General features: G+C 48.7%; 1 protein-coding gene across 1 annotated transcript in view; it reads right to left on the bottom strand.

Moving 5' to 3' along the window:
- Window positions 1-15,289, bottom strand: part of LOC123762722 (solute carrier family 2, facilitated glucose transporter member 1) — a 366,608-nt gene extending 351,319 nt beyond the window's left edge. Inside the window, exon 1 of the mRNA XM_069332309.1 lies at window positions 14,966-15,289. Within this exon, the coding sequence (XP_069188410.1) occupies window positions 14,966-15,274 (309 nt within the window). The 5' untranslated portion in view covers window positions 15,275-15,289. The remainder of the gene's footprint in view (window positions 1-14,965) is intronic.
- Between the last annotated feature and the right edge of the window lie 430 nt (window positions 15,290-15,719).

Below are 15,719 nucleotides of genomic sequence, written 5' to 3'. Positions count from 1 at the left end.
GTGATCCACAAGAGAAGCCTAGTGAGTGATCCACAAGAGGAGCCTAGTGAGTGATCCACAAGAGGAGCCTAGTAAGTGATCCACAAGAGGAGCCTAGTGAGTGATCCACAAGAGGAGCCTAGTGAGTGATCCACAAGAGGAGCCTAGTGAGTGATCCACAAGAGGAGCCTAGTGAGTGATCCACAAGAGGAGCCTAGTGAGTGATCCACAAGAGGAACCTAGTGAGTGATCCACAAGAGGAACCTAGTGAGTGATCCACAAGAGGAGCCTAGTGAATGATCCACAAGAGGAGCCTAGTGAGTGATCCACAAGAGGAGCCTAGTGAGTGATCCACAAGAGGAGGCTAGTGAGTGATCCACAAGAGGAGCCTAGTGAGTGATCCACAAGAGGAACCTAGTGAGTGATCCACAAGAGGAACCTAGTGAGTGATCCACAAGAGGAGGCTAGTGAGTGATCCACAAGAGGAGCCTAATGAGTGATCCACAAGAGGAACCTAGTGAGTGATCCACAAGAGGAACCTAGTGAGTGATCCACAAGAGGAGGCTAGTGAGTGATCCACAAGAGGAGGCTAGTGAGTGATCCACAAGAGGAGCCTAGTGAGTGATCCACAAGAGGAGCCTAGTGAGTGATCCACAAGAGGATCCTAGTGAGTGATCCACAAGAGGAACCTAGTGAGTGATCCACAAGAGGAGGCTAGTGAGTGATCCACAAGAGGAGCCTAGTGAGTGATCCACAAGAGGAGCCTAGTGAGTGATCCACAAGAGGAGCCTAGTAAGTGATCCACAAGAGGAGCCTAGTGAGTGATCCACAAGAGGAGCCTAATGAGTGATCCACAAGAGGAACCTAGTGAGTGATCCACAAGAGGAGCCTAGTGAGTGATCCACAAGAGGAGCCTAGTGAGTGATCCACAAGAGGAGCCTAGTGAGTGATCCACAAGAGGAGCCTAGTGAGTGATCCACAAGAGGAGCCTAGTGAGTGATCCACAAGAGGAGCCTAGTGAGTGATCCACAAGAGGAGCCTAGTGAGTGATCCACAAGAGGAGCCTAGTGAGTGATCCACAAGAGGAGCCTAGTGAGTGATCCACAACAGCATTACTTAAGTAATTTGCCTTGCTTAATAGGATGTTTATTGATACAATTTTATGTGCCAGGATGCATTTAGAGTATATATATATATATATATATATATATATATATATATATATATATATATATATATATATATATATATATATATTTATATGTGAAAGAGTTTATATTACACTGTGAAGAGAGATTGAAGTATAGTTTATGTGAAGAAAAGAAGCCTAATATTATTTGGATGATCTATGAGGCAAAGATTATAATAATAATAATAATAATAATAATAATAATAATAATAATATTTTATTTAGGAAAAATACTACATAGATGCAAAGTTGCAAACATTGATTTACTGAAGGTCTAGATTGTTTATTTTGAAGTTATAAGAGGCAAGCAGAGTCAAGGTACTCAAATTTTGGAGAGATCCGGAGGAGTAGCCTCATACTTGGGAGAGCTGAAGTGATACATCCTCACACAGATGGTACACCCTCACACAGATGGTACACCCCTCACACAGATGGTACACCCTCACACAGATGGTACACCCTCACACAGATGGTACACAGATGGTACACCCCTCACACAGATGGTACACCCTCACACAGATGGTACACCCCTCACACAGATGGTACACCCTCACACAGATGGTACACCCTCACACAGATGGTACACAGATGGTACACCCCTCACACAGATGGTACACCCTCACACAGATGGTACACCCTCACACAGATGGCACACCCTCACACAGATGGTACACCCTCACACAGATGGTACACCCTCACACAGATGGTACACCCTCACACAGATGGTACACCCTCACAGAGAAGGTACACCCCTCACACAGATGGTACACCCTCACACAGATGGTACACCCTCACACAGATGGTACACCCTCACACAGATGGTACACCCTCACACAGATGGTACACCCTCACACAGATGGTACACCCTCACACAGATGGTACACCCCTCACACAGATGGTACACCCTCACACAGATGGTACACCCTCACACAGAATGTACACCCCTCATACAGATGGTACACCCTCACACAGATGGTACACCCCTCACACAGATGGTACACCCCTCACACAGATGGTACACCCTCACACAGATGGTACACCCTCACAGAGAAGGTACACCCTAACACAGATGGTACACCCTCACACAGATGGTACACCCCTCACACAGATGGTACACCCTCACACAGATGGTACACCCTCACACAGATGGTACACCCCTCACACAGATGGTACACCCCTCACACAGATGGTACACCCTCACACAGATGGTACACCCCTCACACAGATGGTACACCCCTCACACAGATGGTACACCCTCACACAGATGGTACACCCTCACACAGATGGTACACCCCTCACACAGATGGTACACACCTCACACAGATGGTACACCCCTCACACAGATGGTACACCCCTCACACAGATGGTACACCCTCACACAGATGGTACACCCTCACACAGATGGTACACCCTCACACAGATGGTACACCCCTCACACAGAAGGTACACCCCTCACACAGATGGTACACCCTCACACAGAAGGTACACCCCTCACACAGATGGTACACCCCTCACACAGATGGTACACCCTCACACAGAAGGTACACCCCTCACACAGATGGTACACCCCTCACACAGATGGTACACCCCTCACACAGATGGTACACCCTCACACAGATGGTACACCCTTCACACAGATGGTACACCCCTCACACAGATGGTACACCCTCACACAGATGGTACACCCTCACACAGATGGTACACCCCTCACACAGATGGTACACCCCTCACACAGATGGTACACCCCTCACACAGATGGTACACCCCTCACACAGATGGTACACCCTCACACAGATGGTACACCCCTCACACAGATGGTACACCCCTCATACAGATGGTACACCCTCACACAGATGGTACACCCCTCACACAGATGGTACACCCCTCACACAGATGGTACACCCTCACACAGATGGTACACCCCTCACACAGATGGTACACCCCTCACACAGATGGTACACCCCTCACACAGATGGTACACCCTCACACAGATGGTACACCCTCACACAGATGGTACACCCTCACACAGATGGTACACCCTCACACAGATGGTACACCCTCACACAGAAGGTACACCCTCACACAGATGGTACACCCTCACACAGATGGTACACCCTCACACAGATGGTACACCCTCACACAGATGGTACACCCTCACACAGAAGGTACACCCCTCACACAGATGGTACACCCTCACACAGATGGTACACCCTCACACAGATGGTACACCCTCACACAGAAGGTACACCCTTCACACAGATGGTACACCCTCACACAGATGGTACACCCTCACACAGATGGTACACCCTCACACAGATGGTACACCCTCACACAGATGGTACACCCTCACACAGATGGTACACCCCTCACACAGATGGTACACCCCTCACACAGATGGTACACCCCTCACACAGATGGTACACCCTCACACAGGTTGTACACCCTCACACAGATGGTACACCCCTCACACAGAAGGTACACCCTCACACAGATGGTACACCCCTCACACAGAAGGTACACCCTCACACAGATGGTACACCCCTCACACAGATGGTACACCCCTCACACAGATGGTACACCCTCACACAGAAGGTACACCCCCGCCCACCTTGTACAGCTTCAGCCTCCACATAGAGTGATCTATATATACCCTGGCCCGCCCTCCCTCACACTGCTCTGGCATAAACAATCCTCCACTCTTACCTACACTACCATGCCCCTACACCCTCCTCTCACACCCCCAGAGAGAGAGAGAGATATATTCAGGTAGTGTAGTCTAGATGTGTGTACTGGGGATCACAGATATTCTTCATCTGAGAGCAACATTATAGCTCCACTACCGGCTGGGAAGATGGCCGCCATAGCCTGGGCAGTTTTTCGAGATTTGAGATATATACAAGAGTTGTTACATTCTTGTAGAGCCACTAGTACGCGTAGCGTTTCGGGCAGGTCCCTGGAATACGATCCCCGCCGCGAAGAATCGTTGTTACAACCAAGTACACATTTTACTGTTGAGTTAAACAGAGGCTACAGTTAAGGATTTGCGCCCAGTAAATCCTCCCCGGCCAGGATACGAACCCATGACAAAGCGCTCGCGGAACGCCAGGCGAGTGTCTTACCACTACACCACGGAGACTGGTAAACAGAGCACAGCTATGCTGATTTGCATTTCCTCGCTGTGTGTCCCTACCATACGCCTAGCCCTGCCACAAGAGCTACTCAGAACGAAATGTGTATGTAGCACGGGCTATAGTGAGCCCGTAATTGAGCCCTATAGTTTCTTGGTTCTGGTTGGAAGATTTATAGTAGGTAAGTTAGGCTAGTTGAAGTGAGGTGAAGGGATGAATCACTGAGGATGATGATGAATGGTGAGGTATGTTGGATGAGGTTGTGCCAAGACATGTGGGATGGGGGAGAAAGATGGCCGCTCCCCTTGGGAGCAGTGCACTGAGTTTGAATTTGAAGTTGTATTTCTATCTTCATTCTTCCTCTGTGATCTTCTTGTGTTTTGTAAGTGCCAGCGGCCATAAGGGGCTCGCACTGGCGACGAGGGCTCCAGTGGAGCAGTGGTGAGTGAGGAGCTCCTGGAGCACGTCCACTCTCGGCGGCGGCTGGCCAGCTTGTGTGACCCGCCTCACATTACCCACATGAAGGGGTCACTGGGCAGTATATTAAGCGACCACTCTTGTGAAGGAATGGCTGGGAAGGCAACTATCAGGAGGGAGCGCCAAGCCATTACGACTCTATAGCACCTGAAAAGATCACGATAAGGATTTGGGATGGGACGGAGGGGAAGGAATGACGCCCAACCACTTGGACGGTCGGGGATTGAACGCCGATCTGCATGAAGCGAGACCGTAGCTCTACCGTCCAGCCCAAGTGGTTGGACGGAATACCTAGGAAGCAGAGCTTTCTGTCACTCTGAAAAAAGGCCATTCAGCTAAGAGATGAAAGGTCTCAAGCAGGCGGGCGGTGGTTCCCACTGACCAGTCCCATGAATATGTTTATTGTTTGTGATGTGTGTCTATGTATGTATTAACATGATGTACTGAACGGGGTGAGAATAGCTTGAGCTACCTCATCCCTTTGTGTGTATTTGACCTCAATAAACGTATGACTAGGGAGTAATCTCTGAAAGGATTGTTTAGGAATCTCGAAAAGGCATATCTGAATGGCCGCATCATCAGCAAGTTCAGTTGAGAAAGGAGCAAAAATGTTATGTGAGAATGTGTGAGAGTAATAGTGGCTTTAGACATTGTATGTACTAGCTCTATCTATAAATCCATCAATCTTTGTAAAATCTCTTGTATGTATGTACCTTACCTAAATGTACCTTACCTGTACCTTTACAGTCTCCGTGGTGTAGTGGTAAGACACTCGCCTGGCGTTCCGCGAGCGCTATGTCATGGGTTCGTATCCTGGCCGGGGAGGATTTACTGGGCACAATTCCTTAACTGTAGCCTCTGTTTAACGCAACAGTAAAATGTGTACTTGGATGAAAAAACGATTCTTCGCGGCAGGGGATCGTATTCCAAGGACCATAGGATTAAGGACTTGCCCGAAACGCTGCGCGTACTAGTGGCTGTACAAGAATGTAACAACTCTTGTAATGTAACAAATAAACATTTATTTATTTTATTTATATTTATAGTAGTGGTGGTGTGGGAGAAGTGAGACGGCCACCCTAGCCCTCCATGCCACCCACCTGGGAACATGCCAACACCACACCAATGTTTCCTCAAATATTCCAAGAACAGTTGCTTGAAAGCAGTACGCCAAGTGTGAACCTCTAGCCTCTTGTCTAATGTGAACCTATAGCCTCTTGTCTAATGTCCTCTAGCCTTTTGTGTGAACCTTTAGCCTCTTGTATAATGTGAACCTATAGCCTCTTGTATAATGTGAACCTATAGCCTCTTGTCTAATGTCCTCTAGCCTTTTGTGTAAACCTTTAGCCTCTTCTCTAACGTGCTCCTCTAGCCTCTTGTATAATGTGAACCTCTAGCCCTTTTGTATAATGTGAAAATCTAGCCCTCTTCTCTAACGTACACCTCTAGCCTTTTGTATAATGTATATACACCTCTAGCCCCTTGTATAATGTTAATCTCTAGCCTCTTGTCTAATATGAACCTCTAGCCCCTTGTATAATATGAACCTCTAGCCCCTTGTATAATATGAACCTCTAGCCCCTTGTATAATGTGAATCTCTAGCCTCTTGTCTAATATGAACCTCTAGCCCCTTGAATAATATGAACCTCTAGCCCCTTGTATAATGTGAATCTCTAGCCCCTTGTACAAATTGAACCCTAAACCTCTTGTCTAGTATGAACCCTAAACCTCTTGTCTAGTATGAACCCTAAACCTCTTGTCTAGTATGAACCCCTAGCCCCCTTGTATAATGTGAACCTATAGCATTTTGTCTAGTGTGAACCCCTAGCCCCATATATGTGAATCTCTAGACTCTTGCCTAGTGTGAACATCTATCCCCGTGTATAATGTGAACCCTATTACTGCGCTCGTTAATATAATAATAACTACCAATTAAGATGCAGGCAAATCAGCAAAATAAGGTGATCCTCCACAATCACGTAACTAATAACAATTATGTGCCATATTTGCGATTAGGAACTTATTTGCAGTAACTATATTGTATCCTTCCGGCAGATCTTCAGTAGCAACCTGAAGAAATAGCGACATCTGCCTGTTGCAACAACACGTGAGACGTGACAAGGCCATAGCCACGAGGGTCATACCTGGCCGCCTGCCCACGTGTACCACACTTGTACCTATACAAGCCTCGAGGCCCCCTATACTAGGGGGCCTCGTAGCCTGGTGGATAGCGCGCAGGATTCGTAATTCTGTGGCGCGGGTTCGATTCCCGCACGAGGCAGAAGCAAATGGGCAAAGTTTCTTTCACCCTGAATGCCCCTGTTACCTAGCAGTAAATAGGTACCTGGGAGTTAGTCAGCTGTCACGGGCTGCTTCCTGGGGGTGGAGGCCTGGTCGACGACCGGGCCGCGGGGACACTAAAGCCCCGAAATCATCTCAAGATAACCTCAAGATACTGAAGCATTCAAATCAGATAAGGCGATTGAGTACTCAAACTAAATTAGTATAAATTTTCCTGTCATTCGATAATTCTCGATTGATAGGCTACAATAACTCGCCCTCCCCCCAAACTTGTGTAGGGATATGACTTGTGGGAGAATTTCAATCCATACATTGCTCTCAATAAAACATACACTCCAATATGCTATCGTAAGAAATAAAAATAATAATTAAATTTCAATTATATATAAGAACATTAATTAACTAATAATAAAAATAAAATCCCAATTCAAGATTCCCCACACCTCTAACCTCTTGTATAATGTGAACCTCTAGCCTCTTGTATAATGTTAACCTCTAGCCTCTTGTATAATGTGAACCTCTAGCCTCTTGTATAATATGAACCTCTAGCCTCTTGTATAATGTGAACCTCTAGCCTCTTGTATAATGTGAATCTCTAGCCTCTTGTATAATGTGAACCTCTACCCTCTTATATATGTGAACCTCTAGCCTCTTGTATAATGTGAACCTCTAGCCTCTTGTATAATGTGAACCTCTAGCCTCTTGTATAATGTGAACCTCTAGCCTCTTGTATAATGTGAACCTCTAGCCTCTTGTATAATGTGAACCTCTACCCTCTTGTATAATGTGAACCTCTACCCTCTTGTATAATGTGAACCTCTAGCCTCTTGTATAATGTGAACCTCTAGCCTCTTATATATGTGAACCTCTAGCCTCTTGTATAATGTGAACCTCTACCCTCTTGTATAATGTGAACCTCTACCCTCTTGTATAATGGGAACCTCTACCCTCTTGTATATGTGGACCTCTACCCTCTTGTATATGTGAACCTCTAGCCTCTTGTATAATGTGAACCTCTAGCCTCTTGTATAATGTGAACCTCTAGCCTCTTGTATAATGTGAACCTCTAGCCTCTTGTATAATGTGAACCTCTAGCCTCTTGTATAATGTGAACCTCTAGCCTCTTGTATAATGTGAACCTCTAGCCTCTTGTATAATGTGAACCTCTAGCCTCTTGTATATGTGGACCTCTAGCCTCTTGTATATGTGAACCTCTAGCCTCTTGTATAATGTGAACCTCTAGCCTCTTGTATAATGTGAACCTCTAGCCTCTTATATATGTGAACCTCTAGCCTCTTGTATAATGTGAACCTCTAGCCTCTTGTATAATGTGAACCTCTAACCTCTTGTATAATGTGAACCTCTAGCCTCTTGTATAATGTGAACATGTTGCTACTCAAACCTGAATCTAAATCATTTATATATATTATAAACAACAGAGGTCCCAGGACAGAGCCTTGAGGCACTCCACTTACAACATTTTCCCACTCTGACTTAACTCCATTTATACTAATTCTCTGTTTCCTTTGGTATAGCCAAAGCCCTTTGGTATAGCCCTAATCCAACTTAATATAGCACCCCCAATACCATGAGCCTCTATCTTTTTAATCAGTCTTTCATGTGGCACTGTATCAAGAGCTTTGGTAAAGTCAAGGTACACAACATCACAATCCTTACCACTATCAACTGCCTCAACTATACTGGAATAAAAAGGTAACAAATTTGTTAAACTTGAACGGCCATTTGTAAAACCCCTGTTGCGACTCATTTATGTTTTTCAAGAAGAAGACGAATTTTATTTGCAATTATCGATTCAAGTAACTTTCTCACAATAGACGTTAGGCTAATTGGCCGATAGTGTGACACAAGAGAATTATCTCCTTTCTTAAAAATTGGTAACACATTAGCAACCTTCCAAGACTCTGGCACTCTGCCTGACTATTGATTTATTAAATATGGTAGACAGTGGCTCGGAAAGCTCCTCTTTGCATTCTTTAAGCACCCTGGCAAACACTTCATCCGGCCCTGGGGATTTGTTTGGTTTGAGTTTAACTATTTGTATTTAACTATTTGAGTTTAACTATTACATCCTCCCTGGTAACTGCTAAACTAGTCAATCTGTCCTCGTCCCCACCCACATAGACTTGTTCGGCTGAAGGCATATTGTTAAGTTCCTCTTTAGTAAATACAGATATAAAATATTTATTAAAAATACTACTCATCTCTTCATCATTATCTGTTATTTGACCTGTCTCAGTTTTTAATGGACCTATCCTTTCCCCAATCTTTGTCGGATATAACTGGATAAATCCTTTAGGATTTGTCTTTGCTTGCTCTGCTATGCGAACTTCATAGTTTCTTTTTGCTTTCCTTATCTCTTTTTTAGTATTTCTAACCAGTTGTACGAATTCCTGTTCTAAATAGACTTCCCCATTCTTAATCCTTTTGTACCACGCTCTCTTTTTACCTATAAGGTTCTTCAGATCCTTTGTTATCCACTTTGGATCATTAGTATTCGAGCTATTCAATTTATATGGTATACTACATTCCTGGGCTTCGCTTAGAATATTTTTAAATAGGTTATATTTTTGAATCCACATCGAAAACCACTTTTACGTCACCTATTGCTGGGTTCACGTCTAGCTCCAATACCGGTCCACACCACATACCCAAAACTTTCCAATCTATTTGACCCAACAAATTTCTTAGGCTATTGAAATCAGCTTTTTGAAAATCAGGCACGTTAGCAGAATTTTCTTCTACAGATCTATTCCATTCCATGCTAAATCTGATTTCATTATGATCACTGTTCCCTAGCTCACTCCCTATTTCGATGTCCTTAATTTGTGTTTCCCTGTTAGTTAACACTAAATCTAAAATATTATTTTCCCGCGTTGGTTCCTTAATGTGTTGCGTTATAAAGCAATCGTCAATTAATTCTTGAAAATCTTCTACTTCATTATTCCCTGTTTTGTTCAACCACTTTATTCCACTAAAATTAAAATCACCCATGACATATATACTGTTAGATCTAGATGCTCTAGATATTTCATCCCATAGATGCTTTGCTTCCATTCTGTCTAAATTTGGTGGCCTATATATAACTCCTATTATAATATTATTTGCTTTTTCGTTTAATTCTAGGAAAATAGTTTCTGTGTGTGGCTCAGTTTTGATTCCCTCTTTGAGACTACATTTCAAATTGTCCCTTATATATTTCAATTGTTAGTTTGAACCCCCTCGGCTTAATGTGAACCCCTCCCCCTTGGCTTGGTGTGAGCCCCTTTCCCTTGGCTTAGTGTGAACCCCTTTCCCTTGGCTTAGTGTGAACCCCTTTCCCTTGGCTTAGTGAACCCCCTCCCCCTTGGCTTAGTGTGAGCCCCTTCCCATTGGCTTAGTGTGAACCCCCTCCCCCTTGGCTTAGTGTGAACCCCCTCCCCCTTGGCTTAGTGTTAACCCCCTCCCCCTTGGCTTAGTGTTAACCCCCTCCCCCTTGGCTTAGTGTAAACCCCCTCCCCCTTGGCTTAGTGTGAACCCCCTCCCCCTTGGCTTAGTGTTAACCCCCTCCCGCTTGGCTTAGTGTGAACCCTCCCCCTTGACTTAGTGTGAACCCTCCCCCTTGGCTTAGTGTGAACCCTTAGCTTAGTGTGAACCCTTCCCCCTTGGCTTAGTGTGAACCCTTCCCCCTTGGCTTAGTGTGAACCTTTCCCCATTGGCTTAGTGTGAACCCTTCCCCCTTGGCTTAGTGTGAATCCTCTCCCTTGGCTTAGTGTGAACCCTTAGCTTAGTGTGAACCCTTCCCCCTTGGCTTAGTGTGAACCCTTCCCCCTTGGCTTAGTGTGAACCTTTCCCCATTGGCTTAGTGTGAACCCTTCCCCCTTGGCTTAGTGTGAATCCTCTCCCTTGGCTTAGTGTGAACCCCTCCCCCTTGGCTTAGTGTGAACCCTTCCCCCTTGGCTTAGTGTGAACCCTTCCCCCTTGGCTTAGTGTGAACCCTTCCCCCTTGGCTTAGTGTGAACCCCTCCCCCTTGGCTTAGTGTTAACTCCCTCCCCCTTGGCTTAGTGTGAACTCTTCCTCCTTGGCTTAGTGTGAACCCCCTCCCCCTTGGCTTAGTGTTAACCCCCCCCCCCTTGGCTTAGTGTGAACCCTCCCCCTTGACTTAGTGTGAACCCTCCCCCTTGGCTTAGTGTGAACCCTTAGCTTAGTGTGAACCCTTCCCCCTTGGCTTAGTGTGAACCCTTAGCTTAGTGTGAACCCTTCCCCCTTGGCTTAATGTGAACCCTTCCCCCTTGGCTTAGTGTGAACCTTTCCCCATTGGCTTAGTGTGAACCCTTCCCCCTTGGCTTAGTGTGAACCCTTAGCTTAGTGTGAACCCTTCCCCCTTGGCTTAATGTGAACCCTTCCCCCTTGGCTTAGTGTGAACCTTTCCCCATTGGCTTAGTGTGAACCCTTCCCCCTTGGCTTAGTGTGAACCCCTCTCCCTTGGCTTAGTGTGAACCCCTCCCCCTTGGCTTAGTGTGAACCCTTCCCCCTTGGCTTAGTGTGAACCTTTCCCCATTGGCTTAGTGTGAACCCTTCCCGCTTGGCTTAGTGTGAACCCTTCCCCCTTGGCTTAGTGTGAACCCTTCCCCCTTGGCTTAGTGTGAACCCTTCCCCCTTGGCTTAGTGTGAACCCTTCCCCATTGGCTTAGTGTGAACCCCTCCCCCTTGGCTTAGTGCGAACCCTTCCCCCTTGGCTTAGTGTGAACCCCTCCCCATTGGCTTAGTGTGAACTCTTCCTCCTTGGCTTAGTGTGAACCCCTCCCCCTTGGCTTAGTGTGAACCCTTCCCCCTTGGCTTAGTGTGAACCCCTCCCCATTGGCTTAGTGTGAACTCTTCCTCCTTGGCTTAGTGTGAACCCCTCCCCCTTGGCTTAGTGTGAACCCCCTCCCTTTGGCTTAGTGTGAACCCCTCCCTCTTGTCTTAGTGTGAACCCCTCCCCCTTGTCTTAGTGTGAATCCCTCCCCCTTGGCTTAGTGTGAACCCCTCTCCCTTGGCATAGTGTGAACCCCCTCCCCCTTGGCTCAGTATGAACCCCTTCCCTTGGCTTAGCGTGAACCTCTCCCCCTTGGCTTAGTGTGAACCCCCTCCCCCTTGGCTTAGTGTGAACCCCCTCCCCCTTGTCTTAGTGTGAACCCCCTCCGCCTTGTCTTAGTGTGAACCCCCTCCCCCTTCGTCTTAGTGTGAACCCCCTCCCCCTTTGCTTAGTGTAAACCCCCTCCCCCTTGTCTTAGTGTGAACCCCCTCCCCCTTGGCTTAGTGTGAACCCCCTCCCCCTTGGCTTAGTGTGAACCCCTCCCCCTTGGCTTAGTGTGAACCCCTCCCTCTTGTCTTAGTGGGAACCCCTCCCCCTTGGCTTAGTGTGAACCCCTCCCTCTTGTCTTAGTGGGAACCCCTCCCCCTTGGCTTAGTGTGAACCCCTCCCTCTTGGCTTGTGTGAACCCCTCCCCCTTGGCTTAGTGTGAATCCCTCCCTCTTGGCTTAGTGTGAACCCCTCCCCCTTTGCTTAGTGTGAACCCCCTCCCCCTTGTCTTAGTGTGAACCCCCTCCCCCTTGGCTTAGTGTGAACCCCCTCCCCCTTGGCTTAGTGTGAACCCCTCCCCCTTGGCTTAGTGTGAACCCCTCCCTCTTGTCTTAGTGGGAACCCCTCCCCCTTGGCTTAGTGTGAACCCCTCCCTCTTGGCTTGTGTGAACCCCTCCCCCTTGGCTTAGTGTGAATCCCTCCCTCTTGGCTTGTGTGAACCCCTCCCCCTTGGCTTAGTGTGAACCCCTCCCCCTTGGCTTAGTGTGAACCCCTCCCCCTTGGCTTAGTGTGAACCCCTCCCCCTTGGCTTAGTGTGAATCCCTCCCCCTTGGCTTAGCGTGAACCCCTCCCCCTTGGCTTAGTGTAAACCCCTCCCCCTTGGCTTAGTGTGAACCCCTCCCCCTTGGCTTAGTGTAAACCCCTCCCCCTTGGCTTAGTGTGAACCCCTCCCTCTTGGCTTGTGTGAACCCCTCCCCCTTGGCTTAGTGTGAATCCCTCCCTCTTGGCTTGTGTGAACCCCTCCCCCTTGGCTTAGTGTGAACCCCTCCCCCTTGGCTTAGTGTGAACCCCTCCCCCTTGGCTTAGTGTGAACCCCTCCCCCTTGGCTTAGTGTAAACCCCTCCCCCTTGGCTTAGTGTGAACCCCTCCCCCTTGGCTTAGTGTGAACCCACTGCCCCTTGGCTTAGTGTGAACCCCTCCCCCTTGGCTTAGTGTGAACCACTCCCCCTTGGCTTAGTGTGAACCCCTCCCCCTTGGCTTAGTGTGAACCCCTCCCCCTTGGCTTAGTGTGAACCCCTCCCCCTTGGCTTAGTGTGAACCCCTCCCTCTTGGCTTGTGTGAACCCCCTCCCCCTTGTCTTAGTGTGAACCCCCTCCGCCTTGTCTTAGTGTGAAACCCCCTCCCCCTTCGTCTTAGTGTGAACCCCCTCCCCCTTTGCTTAGTGTGAACCCCCTCCCCCTTGTCTTAGTGTGAACCCCCTCCCCCTTGGCTTAGTGTGAACCCCCTCCCCCTTGGCTTAGTGTGAACCCCCTCCCCCTTGGCTTAGTGTGAACCCCTCCCCCTTGGCTTAGTGTGAACCCCTCCCTCTTGTCTTAGTGGGAACCCCTCCCCCTTGGCTTAGTGTGAACCCCTCCCTCTTGGCTTGTGTGAACCCCCTCCCCCTTGGCTTAGTGTGAACCCCTCCCCCTTGGCTTAGTGTGAATCCCTCCCCCTTGGCTTAGTGTGAACCCCTCCCTCTTGTCTTAGTGGGAACCCCTCCCCCTTGGCTTAGTGTGAACCCCTCCCTCTTGTCTTAGTGGGAACCCCTCCCCCTTGGCTTAGTGTGAATCCCTCCCTCTTGGCTTAGTGTGAACCCCTCCCCCTTGGCTTAGTGTGAACCCCTCCCCCTTGGCTTAGTGTGAATCCCTCCCCCTTGGCTTAGTGTAAACCCCTCCCCCTTGGCTTAGTGTGAACCCCTCCCCCTTGGCTTAGTGTGAACCCCTGCCCCTTGGCTTAGTGTGAATCCCTCCCCCTTGGCTTAGTGTGAACCCCTCCCCCTTGGCTTAGTGTGAACCCGTCCCCCTTGGCTTAGTGTGAACCCCTCCCCCTTGGCTTAGTGTGAACCCTCCCCCTTGACTTAGTGTGAACCCTTCCCCCTTGGCTTAGTGTGAACCCTTCCCCCTTAGCTTAGTGTGAACCCCCTCCCCCTTGGCTTAGTGTGAACCTTTCCCCCTTGGCTTAGTGTGAACCCTTCCCCCTTGGCTTAGTGTGAACCCCTCCCCCTTGGCTTAGTGTGAACCCCTCCTTGTCTTAGTGTGAACCCACTGCCCCTTGGCTTAGTGTGAACCCTTCCCCCTTGGCTTAGTGTGAACCCACGGCCCCTTGGCTTAGTGTGAACTTACTGCCCCTTGGCTTAGTGTGAACCCTTCCCCCTTGGCTTAGTGTGAACCCACTGCCCCTTGGCTTAGTGTTGCCAGGTCTTACGTCGATCACTTGAAGGTGAATTCTCCCCTCTAGTCATGACCTCTGGCTCAATGGCTGCCAATTTTGTGCATCACTCTTCAAAACTGGCCGTGACTCTACTGATACTCCGTGTCCATATAATCAGGGTCCTCAAGACTGGTACGGTATAGTCGCTCCGTGTCAGAGTTAGTTACGTACCCCCTACATGGGTACATTATAGCCACGTATCCCCCAGATGGGTACAGGAACAGCAGACAACAACAATCACGACAGGAAGAATAGACAGTAACCATCGCAGCAGGAACAGCACTGGTAATAGAACATTGACGAGACAATGGAGAAATAGTATTAGAGAAACTGCAGCAGCAGCAGGTGGGAGACTTACCTTGAGGCCGGAGCTGCTGGGGGCGGTGTCGTAGAGATTAGCCGTCATGTCGCAGGTGGAGGAGGCCAGGGAGGAGGAGGCGGAGCCCTGGGAGCCCCGGGTCCAGTTGGTGTCGGGCACCTCCAGCAGGTTGAGAGACGGGTCGTGCGGACTTGTGAAGTCGTCCATGTCCAGGTCGGCCAGCAAGCGGTCCGGGGACATGCCTCGTGCCGGCGACCCTTCAGGAGAGTCAATGGGCGACAATCCCCGCACAGGAGACTCCTCCGCGATCAGAGGGTGATGAGGGACGTTGGAACGCGTATTAGACATGACGACGGCGGCACAGGTGGTTAGCGAGAGTAATTAAAATATGCGTTGACCGGTTGTTAGGCGTCACTCTCCAGCAGGAGTAGTATACCTGAGGACGTGAGACACTCCGGCGGCGCTCGGGGTCACCTGCTTAGCACGAGACAAGACGCTTCTAACTTATAATTATAAATAATGTGTATGACTGGTTAGACAGGTGGGTGATGGCACAGAGGTGCGGTGCGGGTGGCTGAGAGTACGAGCGACCACTGCGGGTGTCTGCGTCTGCTTACTGCCCGGGTGACCGGCTCTATGCCAACTCCCCTTCACTGGGCTGCCCCTTTCCCCTCTGGCCCGCTACCCTCTCACCTTCCGGCTACGTACCCCGGCTCCTGGGGCCAGATTCACGAAGCAGTTCCTCAAGCACTTACGAACCTGTACATCTTTTCTCAATCTTTGGCGGCTCTGT

This window comes from Procambarus clarkii, chromosome 27, assembly GCF_040958095.1.
Source record: "Procambarus clarkii isolate CNS0578487 chromosome 27, FALCON_Pclarkii_2.0, whole genome shotgun sequence".
Classification (NCBI taxonomy): Eukaryota; Metazoa; Arthropoda; class Malacostraca; order Decapoda; family Cambaridae; genus Procambarus; species Procambarus clarkii.
Note: the sequence above shows the minus strand (reverse complement) of the source record. Positions and strands in the feature narration are given on the sequence as shown.